The sequence below is a fragment of the Scyliorhinus canicula genome, chromosome 20 (assembly GCF_902713615.1).
Source record: "Scyliorhinus canicula chromosome 20, sScyCan1.1, whole genome shotgun sequence".
NCBI lineage: Eukaryota > Metazoa > Chordata > Chondrichthyes > Carcharhiniformes > Scyliorhinidae > Scyliorhinus > Scyliorhinus canicula.
Genome location: NC_052165.1, coordinates 8,029,851 through 8,047,600, shown reverse-complemented (window position 1 = coordinate 8,047,600; position 17,750 = coordinate 8,029,851). Strand labels below are relative to the sequence as shown.

General features: G+C 42.9%; 1 protein-coding gene across 5 annotated transcripts in view; it reads left to right on the top strand.

Annotated features, from left to right (window-relative positions):
- dock4 (dedicator of cytokinesis 4) overlaps positions 1 to 17,750 on the top strand; it is a 440,672-nt gene that overhangs the window by 136,744 nt on the left and 286,178 nt on the right. For all 5 annotated transcript variants that reach the window (XM_038780165.1, XM_038780167.1, XM_038780164.1 and 2 more), the window contains exon 6: positions 4,414 to 4,562. In XM_038780165.1, the coding sequence (XP_038636093.1) occupies positions 4,414 to 4,562 (149 nt within the window). The remainder of the gene's footprint in view (positions 1 to 4,413; positions 4,563 to 17,750) is intronic.

Here is a 17,750-nt window from a genome sequence, read left to right as displayed (position 1 = left end):
CTTGTGTCATGATCTCTGTATATGTCAATACATGTTTATTTAATGTACAGTCGGGTGATCACTAGATTGCAACACTAACAGGAACTATATAGTTTCCCGCTCTTTCTTAGTATTAGTGTGTACTGCAGCTAGAGGATAGACGTGACCAGCTCAGAGTCTAGTGTATTATATATATTTTTAAAAATATTTTTCTATTCTCCTCCTTTTTCACATTTTCTCCCAAATTTACACCCAACAATAAACAATAATCAGTAACAAATGTAATGTCAAGCCCCATATCAATAACAATGATCCCATCAAACACCAAACATTGGCCCGCATGTTAACATAAACAAATGACAAAAAGGAATCAGGAACCACCCATAGTCACCATTAACACAGCCAGTCTCTCCCCCCCCCCCCATCCCCCCTAATGCTTGATGTGATCCAGTTCTCGAAAGTGCATAATGAATAACGTCCATGGATTGCAGAACCCCTCCATCCTTCCCCTCAGTTCAAATTTGACCTTTTCAAGTGCTAAGAATTGCAGCAGGTCCCCCCGCCATGCCAGGGCACAGGGTGGAGAGGTTGATCTTCACCCTAGCAGGATCTGCCTTCGGACGATCAACGAGACAAAGGCTACAACATCTGCCTCCACGCCCATTTCCATTTCCAACCCCGGCTGGTCCGACACCCCGAATATGGCCTCCCGGGGGCCCGGGTCCAGTTTCATGTGCACCACTTTAGCTATTACCCTAAACACCTCCTTCCAGTAATCCTCCAGCTTTGGACAGAACCAAAACACATGGACATGGTTTGTGGGGCATCTCCTGCAACGTTCACACCCATCTTCTACCCCCTCAAAGAGCCAGCTCATCCTCGCCCTTGTAAGGTGTGCTCTATACACCACCTTCAGCTGTATCAGCCCCAACCTCGCACACGAAGTGGAGGCGTTCACCCTCCGGAGCACCTCACACCAGAACCCCTCCTCCATACCCTCTCCCAACTATTCCTCCCACTTTGCCTTGATCCCTTCTAGTGGCTCCGCCTCCTCCTCCAAAATAGCCCCATAAACCGCCGATACTACCCTCTTCTCCAGTCCCCCTGTTGTCAGCACCTCCTCCAGTATTATATTAATGGTTAATTTAATCTAATTTTAGTTAATTCTATTACTAGTCAAAGTATTAAAGTAAAAGAACTCAAGTATATATTTTGTTAATCAAATAATTTGTCATCAACTGGAAGACTTCAACTGTTTATCATCAAGTTAAATACAACTCGGCAAGACAAATGAGTAATATATATATTACATCTCTGTAATGTAACAGCTCGCACAATCCTGCGACAGGAGAACCCTGCACCTGCAGGCTACACCTTCTGCTTTCCAGTAAGATCTTCAGCCATGCACCATGTTTGTTATCATTTGAAAACAGTCTTCCATTGTGTCTGGTAAGGAGTGGTGTTGGTGACGGAAAATTGAAAGAGAAAGCCACTACACCAATAGCAAAATTTGAGTGGGAGGGCTCAGAATGAGTTGGGACGGTCAAAAAGGAATCCATATATTCTGGATAAAGAATTATTGAAAGTTTTAAACATAATCCCAGGACGCAGACCAATGTGTGAATGACTTAAAATAGAAATGACAAGTCCAGATCTGAAGTGCACATCTACTTTCGAGCTGTGTTCTGACAGATCAGCTTCTACATTCGGTATCACAGGCAGCAATATTTCAACAAATTAATTAATTACTTGTGAAATGCTTTGGGCATCCTGAGGATGTGGAAGATAGTAAATAAATTGGTTTTTTTCTGCATTATAATGTCTATTCATTGCCTAATTGAGAGAATTTTTACCTAATCCCCACGTTATTTCCCAGACATTCAAAACTTTGCTGAGCACTTAATCCATTAACTCTTACCGTGACATGTAGTAAAGTTATTCACTCTTAATTTCTACCTGTCCTCGGAAAGCCAACAAGTGAGATTACTTGTAAATTTTAATTCTGATGAAGCATCAATGGGCTGAATTTTAGCTACCGACACCGAAAACAGGAGCCAGGAGTTCATTTTTGGGTCAGAAATTCTCCTTCCAGTGGGAAACTGAATAAAGTTGTAATTTCCACATGACTGAGGCCTTAATTGGCATGGAGACATGCTTCCTGTTCAATTAAAGATAACGGGCGAACTTTCAAAGCTGGATGGCCAATCGGAGGCCTTCCAACTTCAGAGAAGCACACGGCAGTAGTACAAAGTAGCTAACTGGGAGGGCGCGGGACGGTGATCTCCCAGCCACTTTTAAAACTTTAACAAAAAAATGCAGCCAGGCCACCACTGTTGGGGGTGGGGAAAATCCCAGGAAGTGTGAATCCCTTTGACTGTAAACATAACCAGGCGGGGACGGCAACTGGGGCCTACTTGGAGTGCTGACACCTTGGAGTGCTGACACCATGGCCTGTCGCTGGGTGCCCATCCCCAGGCGATCAATATGAACCTTATCGTGTAGGGAAACTGGAGGTTGCTGACGATCTTTCGGTGCGCTTAGCAATCTTCTGACTGAGCCTAAATGCCTGCCCACCTTGTATGGTGGGCAGCCTTTCCAGGCTATAAACTTTGTATATTTTTCTGTTAATTGAAATTATTTTTAAATCTTATTATTGCCTCCGTTAGCATTGCATTTTTGGGAGGATGTTTTTGATATGAGCCGTGATGTCATAGAATCATAGAGAAGTTGCAGCACAGAAGGAGTACATTCAGCCCATCTTGTCCGTGCCATCCCGAGGTGCCCTATCTAATCCCACCTTCCTGCACCCGGTCCATAGCCCTGTAGCTTAGAACATTTAAGGAGCAGGCCCAGGTACTGTTTAAAAGAGTTTAGGGTATCTGCCTCCACCGCCGACTCGGGCAGTGAATTCCAGACACCCACTACCGCCTCATGTCCCCTTTAGACTTTCTGCCTTTTATCTTGAATCTATATCCCCTGGTTCTAGAATTCTCCACCAAGGGAAACAATTCTATCCTGTCCACTCTATCTTCCCCTCATAATTTTGAACACCTCAATTAAGTCACCCCTCAGCCTTCTTTGTTCCAAAGAAAATAACCCCAACCTATCCAATCTCTCCTCGTAGCTACACTTTTCTAACCCTGGCAACATTCTTGTAAACCTCCTCTGCACACCAGAGCAATTACATCCGTCTTGAAATGTGGTGACTAGAACTGCACACACTACAATTCAAACATTGCGTCCTTTCTTTTATATTCTATTCTTTGCCAACGAAGGAGAACATTCCATATGCTTTCTTTACAACCTTGTCTACTTGAACTGCTGTCTTTAGGGACCTGTGTACCTGTACGCCAAGATCTCTCACTTCAGGTACCCCTCTTAGCATATTTCCATTTAGTGTGTACTCTCTATAACTATTTGATCTCCCTAAATGAATGACCTCACACTTCTCGGCGTTAAATTCCATCTGCCACTGTCGCCCATTCCATCAATCCATCTATATCATTCTGGAGATTGTAGTTATCCTCTACGCTGTCCACCACTCAGCCAATCTTTGTGTTGTTGGCAGATTTCCCAATTGTGCTCCCCATGTTTACGTCCAAATCGTTAATATATAACACAAACAGTAAGGGTCCCAACACCGAGCCCTGTGGAACACCACTTGAAACTTTCACTTTCTTTACCGGTCTGCCATGTGGGACCTTGTCAAATGCCTTGCCAAAATCCACGTGCACAACATCCACTTCACGATCTTCATCAACCCTTCTTGTCCCTTCCTCAAAGAATTCAATCAAATTTGTGAGGCAAGACCTTTCTTTAACAAATCCATGCTGACTATCTTTGACTAGTCCATGCCTTTCTATGTGACAGTTATCCTATCTCTCAGGATTCTAGTAGTTTGCTCACTATTGACGTACGATCCCTTTTTAAACAATGGGACCACGTTTGCATTTCTCCAGTCTGCCGGTACCTCCCCTGTATCTAATGAAGATTGAAAAATCATCCTCCAAGCATCTGCTATCTCCTCCCTGACCTCCTTCAGTAGCCTCGGAAACAATCCATCTGGCCCTGGCGACTTATCAGCTTTCAAGGATTCCAATCCTTTGAGTACTTCCTCTCTCTTTATTCTTATCCCATCCAATATCTGTGTTCCTCCTGGACTAGTTTATCTGCGTCATTCATTTCCTTTGTAAACAGAGACAAAATATTGACACAAACCCTTCCCACAACCTCTGCAGCTACACACAAGTTCCCTTCTTCATCTCTGGTAGGTGTAAAATTGCATCCGCTGTCGTTGGGTTTGCCACTAATTAGTTGACAATGTCAGCGTATATCAAATTCCTTGTGGTTTGTGTTTGCCAATTTCTCCAAAGGGAATTTTATTTTTCTGTAACCTGCAAAGTCTTGTATCTTATTTCTCTCTACCTTTTACAGAAGAATGAAGGGGATCTGTTCCATCGACTGTGGCACGTGATGAATGAGCTGCTTGATCTCCGAAGGCAAGTACTCGTGGGGCATCTAACACATGACCGGATGAAAGATGTAAAACGGCACATTACCGCTCGCCTAGATTGGGGCAATGAGTAAGTATTCCCTTCTAATTATGTTACTTCAATGTTTTACTTCATTTGCTCTCCCGCAGTAGTTAAAAATAAACAAAATGTAATCACGGAGAAAATTAAGATGCTAACATCAATGTTGTGCTGAAAGCACTAAAGGAAAACAGAACGGCAGTTGTATGAATAATGGGTAATTCAATGTACACTTGATTGTTGGTTTAATGCAATACAACTGGCAAAATAACATTATTTAAAGGAACAAAATTGGATGGAAAGTCTGAACTGCCATAATTTTATATGTTCTGCATGTCTCTCTGGGAAAGGTTTTGTAATGTAAGTGGTCATGGCTTTTGCAAGCACTGTCAGCTTTCAAATGAGCAATTTTAAAAACTTGTGTGTTTTCCTCAGTGAAGTGGAAGTTTTTATATTGTTACTAAGTTTCTAGAAAATGCTGGACCTAAAAATTCAAACATTTTCAAAACTATCTAGCTATCAAAGCTAAATAGGAAGATGAATAAGCTATTTCTGCCTCTTGAATCCCTTTAGCCATTCTAATAGATTGTAGCAGATCTGTATCTCTATTTTGTCGGCGTTGGTCCATACATCTCGACAGTCTCGCCTCTCAAAATTCTATCAATCTCGGTCTTGAAAATTCCAGTTGATTCAGCATCCACCCTTAAACATTCAGTCCCTCCACCACAAACACACAGTGGCAGAGGTGTGTACTATCTACAAGATGCACTGCAGGACCTCACCAAAGCTCCTTCAACAGCATCTGCCTTCCAAATCCACAACCTCTACCATCTGAAAAGCAAGGGCAAGCGGATACATGGGAGCGCCGCCACTTGAAACCTCCACCTCCAAACCACTCTGCATCATGACTTGGGGCAGCAGGGTGGTTAGCACTGCTGCCTCACAGCGCCAGGGACCTGGGTTCAATTCCGGACTCGGGTCACTGCGTGTGTGGAGTTTGCACTTTAATCCCGTGTTTGCGTGGGTTTCCACTGGGTGCTATGGTTTCCTCCCACAGTCCAAAAATATGCAGGCTAGGTGGAGTTATGGGTTTAGGGTGGGGGAATGGGCCTCTTTTTCAGAGGGCTGGTGCAGGCTTGATGGGCCGAACGGCCTCCTACACTCTAGGGGTTCTATGGTATCACAGTTCCCTTACTGCTGATAGCTGAACATCCTGGAGCTATCTCCCTAACAGCACCTTGTTAGACCACATGAACTGCACTGGTTCAAGAAGGCAGCTCAGCGTCACCTTCTTGAGCATAATTAGGGATGGAGAACAAATGCTGGCCTCGTCAGCAACGCGCACATCCCCTCAACAAATTTTTTTAAATCTCTGGCTGAGATCGATTAACCACCTAGGTAAGGGTTGGACATTATTACGACTGACTTTGATGCTGAGACGTGGCTGTGCAAACTTCAAAACCGGACATTGGTTGGTTTTGAATCTTGAAGTCCCTTGGCAAACAAGGGGATTTCTTGGTGGAAAGAGAGAGCCTGGAGAAGCTGACTGTTATCTTCACTGGAGATAGAAATGAGTTATGTGGTTCACAAAATCAAAGGAGTTGTTTTGCAGGTCAAAGGTAATTAGATCACATTTCTGGTGGAGCATCCCAAGGATGTCATATGTCCATGGAGATCTATTGTAGGGAAGTTTCCTTTAGTGTGTAGAGTTTTTGTATGTTTTTCTTTTGATTATAAAGTACGATAACCAGTGTTGGCTTTGTTTGGCATATATGCAGTGAAATAATTTGTTTAAATCATGGAATCTTATGGCTTCATGGGCGTAAATTGGAGGGAGTTCTCTTTAAACGTCGCGGTCTCTGCAGGGATTGCAGCACCTTTTTGATCCCAGTGTCTGTGTGCTTCATCAGCTGCATTGTTATGGTTGTTAACTGCGTTTTGGGCTTGAATGCTTTTGCAAGTACGTTTTCAAAATTAGTTATGATATCCTGATCAAATATTTAATCTGAGGGGCTGCCGGTGAGGGCTATGCAAGCTTTTGTTTCTGGCAGCAGTTCACTATGGTCTTTCACTGGTTTAAACAGCAGTTAGACGATTCATAGATAAACAAAAGGAGCATACTTTTCAGTTTTTAAGTGAAGGTGTCGATGGGATTGCACAATGTGTTTGTGTCACTGCTGCGAGTTTGACTGTGTGGTGTTGATCAGTCACTCGGTGGTGGTAATTGTAATTCCTACCCTGTAATTTGTGTCTATTGAGATTCCCAGCACAAGATATAATACCCATTTCCTTTCTGGCGCACACAAAGAGGCAGAATTCAAAGTGCCCAAATGCCTTGGCAGCCACTTATCTTAACTGACATCAGTTTTCTTATCACTTGTTTTTATCAGTGGTTAAGTATGATCAATAGTAGTCCTTTGATGTTGTACTTTGCATGCACAGGCAACATTTGCCTTCAGCATATTGTTCTTTGTTTATGTCTAAATGTGACACATTATGATCTGCACATGGAAAGGGCTTCTCAAAGTTGCTGGGAGCCTTTAGGATTTTTTTTCCGCTTGGAAAGCCAAACTGCTCTTTTATGTTGCTAATTCAAAAAACATTCTGAGCCGTTTGCTGTATTTCTGCCATACCAGATACCTTCAGTCCAGATTCCCAGTTGCAGCTTTCTTCCTCCCAAATGCCAAAGACAGTTGCAACCACGTTGTTTAGCAAAGTTATTCAATTGGATTGGCCTAGTTTTTCAGGAGGAAGAGAAGTTCCAGTGGTAGGAGGAAAGAGTTACCTTGGCATTTCAGCTGTCTGACGCACAGTCTTAATTAGTCTATGAATTACATTCTCCACCCAGGCATGAGTACTTCAAATGTAGAGAACGAACCTTGCCTTCGCTGTCTGCATTTTATCAGGCAGCATGCCACAACAGTAGGGGCTGTTTAGCTCACTGGGCTAAATCGCAGGCTTTGAAAGCAGACCAAGGCAAGCCAGCAGCACGGTTCGATTCCCGTACAGCCTCCCCGAACAGGCGCCGGAATGTGGCGACTAGGGGCTTTTCACAGTAACTTCATTGAAGCCTACTCGTGACAATAAGCGATTTTCATTTCTTTTCGTATCATTTTTGGCAACACAGTGGCATTGTGATAATCCAGAGGCCCATGCTCTGGGGGGGGGCAGTGGTTCAAATCCCACCACAGCGGCATGGAATTGAAAGCTATTCTCAAAATAGTAACCATGCTATATTGAAAAAAATCCCACCTGCTTCACGACTGTCCTTTTAGGGAAGTGAATCTACCATTCTTTACCTGGCCTGGCTGACTTGTGACTCCTGATGCAAAGTAGTTGACTCTGAACTGCTCTATGAAATGGCCCATAGCCCAGCAAACCAAATTTAGGCGGATTTCCTGAGATGCGGGTCACCTATCATGGCCATCAATGCCTCTAATGCTAATATTGTGGTATATGTGAACAGGAAGGTTTACCATTCTATCAATGTCCTAAAGGTACCTCAGCAGCAGCACCCAGTGCTGGTCCATAGTGCAAACACTATTTTAACGGAGCAGGCTGACTAAACTTTGGCTGCTGGAGCATCATAGTTATGCCTAAAGAGAAAGGACAGTAGGGGATCTGCCTTCAACAGAAGTCTGGCTGGTTATGTGATTATCTTCTCGAATCTGAGATTTAGGTCAGGTAGGATCCTGCTGTAGACCTTTGAGAAAGTCTTCCAAATTCTGATGCCTGCCATAGAACATAGAACAGTACAGCACAGAACAGGCCCTTCGGCCCTCGATGTTGTGCCGAGCAATGATCACCCTACTCAAACCCATGTATCCACCCTATACCCGTAGCCCCCTTAATCGTACTTTTTTAGGACACTACGGGCAATTTAGCATGGCCAATCCACCTAACCCGCACATCTTTGGACTGTGGGAGGAAACCGGAGCACCCGGAGGAAACCCACGCATACACGGGGAGGACATGCAGACTCAACACAGACAGTGACCCAGCCGGGAATCGAACCTGGGACCCTGGAGCTGTAAAGCATTTAGGCTAACCACCATGCTACCATGTGCTGCATAGTTTTACCATTCATAAGAAGAAATTTATTCAGCTGAGAGACCTGGAAGATGGGGCTCCTGTCATAGAATTTGCAGTCCTGAAGGAGGCCATTCGGCCCATTGAGTCTGCTCCTGCCCCTGGAAAGAGCACCCTACTTAAGCCCAGGCCTCCACCCTATCTTCATAACCCAGTAACCCCACCTAACCTTTTTGACACCAAGGGGCAATGTAGCATGGCCAAACCACTTAGCACATATTTGGACTGTGGGAGGAAACGGGAAGAAGTCCACGGAGACACGGAGAAAGTACAAACTCCACACAGACAGTCATCCAAGACCGGAATGGAGCCCGGGTCCCTTCAGCTGAGGCAGCAGTGCTAACCATTGTGCCACCTTGCCACCCACCGTGCTGCCCTGTCACAGCCCATTTGATGCTGAAACCCAGGTCCATGTGTTTGACACCTCGTCTTGATTATTCTAGCACATGTCTGGCTGCTCTGCCCATTTCTATCCTCTAGAAATGAAGTTTATTCCAAACTCGTGCCTAACTCTCACCAAGTTCCATTCACCCATCACCTCATGTGCTCGCTGATCTACTTTAGCTCCCAGTTCACTTGATTTTAACGTTCTCATTCTTGTTTTCAGATCAGTTCAATGTCTATCCCCTTCCTTCTGCAATCTCCTTCAGACCCACCACAGTCCAGGATATCTCGGCTATTCTAGTTCTGCCCACTTTAAGCATTCCTGATTTCATTTACTCCACCATTGGTAGCAATGCCTCCAGTTGTCAAGGCTCTAAACTCTAAAATTCTCTACCTGAACCTCTGAGTCTCTATCTCTCTTAGCTCAATAAAATCATAGAATCATAGAATTTACAGTGCAGAAGGAGGCCATTCAGCCCATCGAGTCTGCATGTGCTCAAGCCCACACCTCCGCCCTATCCCCATAACCCAGCAACCCCACCCAACGCTAAGGGCAATTTTGGACACCAAGGGCAATTTAGCATGGCCAAGCCACCTAACCTGCACATCTTTGGACTGTGGGAAGAAACCGGAGCACCCGGAGGAAACCCACGCACACACGGGGAGAACGTGCAGACTCCACACAAATGCTCTTTTAAAACCTACCTCGGACCAACCTTTTGGTCATCTGTCTCCTTGTGTAGCTGTGTGATTTGGAGTGAGGGACCTTTTGATGTTTTGCAATGGTGAAGGTGACATTTACAAGAACAAGTAGGAGCAGCATGTAAGACCAGAAGAACCTCAGTGAGTAGCTTGGTATGCAAATAGTTTGGGTGAAGGTGTCTGTTCCCAATCTGCTGCTAAAATAGAGTTGCACTGACATTATTTTATAAGACAAGAGTGTGAATGGTACAGCATGTGTTTGGAAGCTGCATTACTGATATGGCATGTATGCTCTGAGGTTATGTTTGCTTGCATTGAACAGGCATTCCTTGTTTTTTTTTGAATGGCCAGCTTTTAGATATAGCTAACTTGACACTCTTTATCAGCCCAGAGAGCATGGCAGCTGCGGCGGTGTGTGGCTTGCCAGCTTCTGCTGTGGCAGCTGCACATTGGCTCCATTCGGAGATTTCCCCGAAGCCCCAGAAATAACTGCTTCCCTCAGCATCGCCTCCTTCAGCAAGGCCTCCAGCCTCTCTCTCGTGAAAAGGACAGTTGTTGGTCGGCCTTCGACTATGTTCCTTCACAGGAATCAGCCTCTCATTAAGTAATCTCGCGCTTTGCTCCCCCATCCTCCCCCATAGTGATTCGGGAGTGTGTCCTTACCACTCACCTTGATAGACTAGAGAAAGCTTTGTGCTCGTTTCCTGACGGACAAACCAAGTGGAAAATTTGCTTTGTTGTTTACTAACGATATCTGTTCACCCTGGGCTTCAGGCTACTCCAAAAAGAAAAGTGACTCTGCACCCACTGGAGCTTTAAATAACTGTGGGCTCTGGGTCGCAATCCGGTGCAAAGAGATTTCTCACTACCTTTGTCATTCAATCCTCTCCTGGCTGCTGTTGACTGAACAATGTGGCTGATTTCCCTGCTACGGAACCATTGTCTCTTTGCCATACTGCCACACCCATACTGTTTGTGTGGGCCGCCTGATCTTGTTTTAAAATTGCTATTATTGAGCATAGGCACTGCATTATTCTGAGACAAACTTTAATTTTTGGAGCTTTCTAAGTTGACATTGAATTACTATAATGGATGGATTGTTTGGGCATTTTTTAAATGAACAGTTTTACAATGGGATAAATGATTATATGCCCTGTATAATTTATAATAGGCCGCCAGCTAAAGCATGAAAAAAATTTGTTTAGATTATTATTAATAATTCATAATTTTTACAGATTCATTTTTAATTTTGAAGTATACAATTAATGTGCATAAATACTGGAATAAATATTGTTAAGAATATTCGATAATTTGAGCTTTTAATTACAATTTAAATGATTTATTAATCTTTGGCAAGTCAGCGCCTTTTGTCTTGCATATCTGATGCCTTTACATGACTGCCTCTTGTGTAGCAGATGGTGCCAATGTTTCCCTACAGACTTGACTTTGTGCAACAATCTCCAGTATTATTCATTGTACATTATGGAGTAGTTTTTAATTTGTTTTCCATTTCTAGTATCTTTCGGATTGAAAAGTTTGCTTATCTATTGTCACTACCTAAAAGTTGATCAAGAAGCTGAAACATTCTGCATTGATGATGAAGGTTTTGCTGTTGGTGCTATTTTTGAAAGGAGAATTATTTGGCATTCATTTTCTTTTTACCTTTTTAGCACAAAACCCTCAAGGTGATGATATCAGTTAAGGTGTTGAAGGGGTTACTGAAACTAATAGAATGGAGGAGTTTAAAGGCACAGCTGAGCTCCCATAGTCACCAAAAGGATTATTTTGTTGCTGCTTTTTCCGCTTGCTCATTTCTCCAAATGATGCACCCTGCTTGACATTAAGTCATTGCATCAAATTATATTTAATTTTTAAGAGCAAGCCTCACCATTCATGTCTACTTTTGAAATCAGACAATCAAAGCTGTATATGGTGTTTAAAATATTTTCATATATTCAGTTATAGATCCTCAGGAAATCCTATTACAAAATCTAAGTTGCAGCAAAGGAGCCAAGACATTTAGGTCAATATTACTTGATATCTGGAATGACATGTTGAAAAGCATAGCTCGAAATCCAGAAGCTCCTGTGCTGCTGTCTGCTGCATTACCATGTTTGAGTAGTACAGGTGTCACAAAATGGTAGGGTGTTACGAAAATTATTTTTTTGCGAAAGTAAAATGAAACTGCAATGTATTTTGCAAAACCATGTATGGGCATCAGCTTAGAGAAAGTAAAGAATAGGAAACGGAGTATTTTTTGCAATTGATACATTTAGCAGTCATTTCTGTGAAGCCAGGAAGCAGGTAAGACACAGATGAGGTATTAAAGAAACAACAAGAGAGAGGGGCAGCCAACCTCCAGAAACAGCTCAGCTCAAGAAAATGTGTTAAAAGCAAAGAGCCAGTTTGTGCATGAGGCTGCTTTCCTTGCTGAACCAAAGACCGTTCTCAAGTCCCGGTCACTTGAGCTGTATGGTGTAGTAGTCACTGGCTGAATTTGACCAATAGGTTTATGGTTGTTTGTGAAACGGAGGGGTCTCAGTAGAGTTTTTAGGATTACGGGGGAAACGGATACTTCTGGGTTTCCAGTTTCCAGTCTTTCAGGAATTAAATGCTTACTGTTGATGTGCTGAAGTATAAGATTGTTTTTTGTAGTGTTTCATTATCTTCCTTTCCACGTTAAATACTTTTATTGTTGAATGAAACGGAGGTTTGAGTTCCTGCTGTTTTCCGCAAACATTCTCACTCAACCAAAAAAAACCCCACGCGAAACCGGTGTTTCAGGTTCGAACATAACATCAGTGGGGTTTTGTGACACGGGGCACATTGATGCAGTTCAGAATGCAACATGAATTGTGAAAATTCTGGCTCTAAAAATGTTTAAGGGGTCTGAAGTTGTCGAAGGCTGTTCACCAATTCCTGCTTCCCAACAACTTCTCGCCTGGCAAGTATTGATTTTTGAGTTGAATTTTTTCCAGGAGCAAAAGAGTAGGTGAAATCAGTTGAGAATAAAATGAACTCCGTTTGTGTCAAAAGCAACATCCTGTCTCTGTGCTACATATTTGGCTTCCTCACATCAGGCAGCAGGGTAGCATGGTGGTTAGCATAAATGCTTCACAGCTCCAGGGTCCCAGGTTCGATTTCCGGCTGGGTCACTGTCTGTGTGGAGTCTGCACGTCCTCCCGCTGTGTGCGTGGGTTTCCTCCGGGTGCTCCGGTTTCCTCCCACAGTCCAAAGATGTGCGGGTTAGGTGGATTGGCCATGCTAAATTGCCCGTAGTGTCCTAATAAAAGTAAGGTTAAGGGGGGGGTTGTTGGGTTACGGGTATAGGGTGGATACGTGGGTTTGAGTAGGGTGATCATGGCTCGGCACAACATTGAGGGCCGAAGGGCCTGTTCTGTGCTGTACTGTTCTATGTTCTATCAGTCTTAACTCGTGTTTATGTAAGAAAGGCAACTTCTGTACGCAGAATGGTATTCTGTGCAGTGGGTAGAAAAGTGTGGCATGAGAAAAAATATGCCACACTGCATTTTCTGGAATGACCCCTTTGATTATATATGTTACATTGTATGAAATACTTTTGCTCTGCATTGAAAGATGATTAAGACCATACTAACAGATTATTAAGCACAGACTAAAACTTTAATCGTTATTTACAAATAAACTTTTGCATAGAAGCAGTACATCACAGCATAATATTTGAGAACAATACGAGATATAAATGCTTGATAAACTGAGAAAAGAGATTGTCCAAAGTATTTTTCTTTTCGGTAACGCCTGAATAAGAATTTGATATAATAATAACCTCACATGTAATTTCTAGTGTCTGTGAGGTTAAAACCAATACAAAGCAGGAATCCAGAAACATGGAGCTGCCCATAGCTGTTCTGTTGGCTTCACCTTTGACAAGCAAATGATTTCTTCCCAATGTTCAGGCAGTGAAGTTGTCAATTGTTAAAAATATAGTTCAGGGCCCTGAAATTGCACGGTCCTGCACTGGAACAGGATCCCATTTGTCCATCGTAAAATACCCCAAATCTCTGGAATGTGGTTGTGAACGTAGTTTGGGTGACTGGCTTGTAACCATAAAAGTGCTTTACAAGCAGTGCGCAGTTCCATCAGCACATGTTGGAATGAGGTTAGAGATGCCCCAAACTCCGCCAAGGGTGAAAGATTTTGCCTTGTACTCTGAAATAATTCAAAAATTGCGTTATTAAAGTTAACCCACCCACTCTGGGATTGAATACATTTAATTTGCCACCTTTTGGTGCCTTCACTGGGTCTCAAATAGCTCTTACTTGCTGTGTATTCCACTGGAGCATATCCTGAATTTGCCTAGCAACAGCAGCAAAGCGAAGTGCACAAATTATAATAGGATAGAAGATGATAAAATCATGGGATTCTTACAGTGCAGAAGGAGGCCATTTGACTCATCAAGTCTGCACCGACTCTCCGACAGAGCACCCTACCCAGGCTCAATCCCCCATCCTATCTCCGTAACCCCATCTAGGAGCAATCTAGCATATCCAGTCCACCTAACCTGCATACCTTTGGACAGTGGGAGGAAACCGGAGCACCCGGAGAAAACCCATGCAGACTCTGGGAGAATGTGCAAACTGCACACAGTCACCCGAGGTCGGAATCGATCTTGGGCCTCTGGCGCTGTGAGGTGCTAGCCACTGTGCTGCCATTCAGCAACAGGTAGAAATCTGTCCAGAGACCGCAATACACAGAATTCAAAAGGCCCCATTGATATGTGTGTCTTCCATGAAGGAGATTAGATGGCTGCTTAGATAAGAATCAGATATGAATAGTTTGAGGAGCAACAGTCTAAAGACGATAGGGAAGATCACTGAGATATGCATATGTTAATATACAGCCAAGGACATTGATGGGGGCAGTCAGCCGAATACACAGAAGGCATAATCGCAGAGGAACAAAGGTTTAATTGGCCTGATGATCAGAAGCCAGAGGGGCAGTTAATATCAAGCAATCTCAGAGAGCAGACAAACCAGCTTCCAGCCACCAAACCTGAAAGCTAGTTTTCCAGCTAGCAGCCTAGACGTCAAGTTTACTTGAATCAAGCCTCTAATCCTAAAGCCTGGTCAGTGCAGAAAGCCTTTGTAATGGCAGCTTTAAATATCTTTGCTGGACCAGGAAAATACTTTCCCCAGACTTGACTATCATTCCTGTAATGTGCAGTAACTATCAGCTAGTTATTTAATCTGGATGTTGTTTGGGGAAAGTCTTACGAAGTTCAGATATTGTGGATATATTTTGGAACAAGGGGTATGTTCTGTATAGTGTGTGTGTGTGTGTGTGTGTGTGTATGTGTGTGTGTGTGTGTGTGTGCGCGCGCGCGCGCGTGTGTTTAGTAATTGATGCATCTTAATTGTGTGGAGTAGTCCTGTTCTCGTGTATTTGTCTTTACTTTAAAGTCTTCAATAATTGTTCCACGACAACTGGGCTGTTTATTCTCATTGGAGTTTATCTTGTCTCCTCACACCAAAAGAAAAGAAAAGTGTTGGAACTGGTGTTCCAAGTCGGGATGCCCTTGTAGAGAACATCAACGTGGTTCGTGATGAGTGTAAGTGGCAAAATTTGAGGTAGCTCAGGATCTATCTTAGACACGCTCTAATACGTAGTGAGGGGGTTTAGTGGACGGCTCACCTGCACTTCTGCAGACCAGAATTTTGACTGAAAATTATACCAGGTGGGCATCTGGTATTTCTGGGCTCTTCCAAGCGATTAAAATCTCAGTCCCGTGGTGGAATTATAAACTGCTGCTGTTCCAAAATGGTTAGTAGTCATATGTCAGCCTTAAGTTGAGATTCCAGCGATATCACAACCAAATTTTATTCCATCTTCAGCCAAGATCTACACCCACAGGTAACACCATTGCACTCTGACCCACTGAATAACTATCGAAACGGGAATCTGGTTTCCTCATTTTACCCAACTGTGGTACTGAGGCTAATGGCATTCCTGCTGCTGTCACATCCGGGGTGGAACTAAGGACCTTCCTGGTCTGTTTGGCTCCGATATTGCCCAGATAAACCTGTTAAACGACCAGCTGCTCACAGTTATGTTTCATAGCCTGTAAGTTATTGCTGTTCAAAAGCGAAGAAAAGCCACCAGGACTTTGCCTTTTGAGCCTCGATGTTGGGCTTGGTTGCAATTTCATGCAAGTTCAATGGCTTAATTTTAAATCAGTGGGAATTTTACTTTGATAAAGGCTAATTCTCAAACACCAAACTGTAAACACTAGCAGTTGGCATGTTTGCCAAGTTAAATTAACATGGATTGTCAACTATTACGTTTAGCACAGAAAATAAAGCTGAGGCAATCTATAATGAAGTCTGTTGCTAAGCTGATTAAGATAATGGCTTATTCATAAATGACAATACATCAATATCGCAAACTCTTTTTGAAACTGTTCAGCTGTCACGTTCATTGATGCAGGAAATTGGTATAAATTAATGAGAAAACGTTTAGGTCCCAGTTTTTGAGTGAGTTATGATCCAAATACGGCACAAATGCCTCTTCCTTTTATCTGTAGGTAGTGTTTGTTTTCCATTACATTCTGCACGATTAGCGTTTCACATTCTGTTACTCTGCAGTGAGGTGCACAAATTGAAGTTTCACCATGCATGTTAGGTTTTTGAGAATATCCCTCGACAGAAATGAGTCTGCAAGAACTCTTTATTTATACCATGAGTTTTAATTCTGGAAATTAGTGAAAACAATCAGCCTGTGTCATGCTGCACTTTTAACGTACCAAATACGCTTTGAAGCTGCAGCCTTTTGGGGGACAGTCAGATCTTTCTGCGACTGTCGGTCGCTTTTGGTAGTTTTCTGGAGCGCATCAATGTGATCAATAGAAAACACAGAACCACAGACTCTTAATGCACAGAAAGAGGTCATTCGACCCACCATGACTGTGTGATGAATGTAGGAAATTGTTATCCATTATGTTTTCTATTTTGTAATAATGTTATTAAAACCCTGGGTTCAAATTCATGCAGGCAGTATGTCTTTGGATTTTTAGGTTGGTCCTGAAAGGGTGTCTCTCCAAAAGTCTGCACAGAGAACAACAAGTAAACCTGATTGCTAACTTTATTTATGAGTGGATTTTGAATTGTACAAGGTTGCTTTGTTGGAATACATAGATAGTGGTAGGTATAGATAGTGAGTTAATGTTTTTACTTTTATTTAAGAACTGTTTCAATGTTAGTTTCAAAATGAGTTCTTTGATAATGCGATTGAGTCTGTTTTTAAATTAAAGTTTGTTTTAACATAAAAGAGGCGACTGAGTGGGACATGAGTGAGATGTGTAAAATTATGAGGGGCACAGATAGAGTAGACAGGAAGAAACTTTTCCCCTTAGTGGAGGGATCAGTTACCAGGGAGCATAGATTTAAGGTAAGGGGCAAGAGCTTTCAAGGGGTTGTGAGGAAGAACGTTTTTACACAGAGGGTGGTGAGAGTTTGAAACTCGCTGCCTGAAAGGGTGGTGGAGGTAGCAACCCTCATAACATTTAAGAAAAAATTAGATGTGCACTTGGAATGCAACACATACAAGGCCAAGTGCTGGACAATGGGATTAGAATTCTTGGGTGGTTATTTTTGACCGGCACAGATGGGATGGGCCAAAGGGCCTTTTCTGTGCTGTAGACCTCTGTGACTCTATAAAAGATACTTATTGGTCAAAGTCATGACTCCTGGGGTGAAGTATCCTTTTGTTACAGTTTTACAAATAGCAAACTGTTTGGGGTTTCATGTCCGGCATCGTAACAAAAGGTGTATCCCAACACCTGCACCAGCTCTTTGTTAGAGTTAAACCAATCACACTGTGCCACACTCTTCCCCTCGCCTTAACTTGCTCAGTTTCAAATTTTTATCTACTTTTCCTTTCGATATGGTGGCCACTGTCTCAGCTATTTCCTGCGGCAAAACACTCCGTGCTCAATCTCCGTGTGAAACAGTTTCTTGTAATTTTCTTTTCACTTCTTTGTCACAGCTTTAAAACAATAACTCCAACCAGAGGAAATAACTATTACCTATC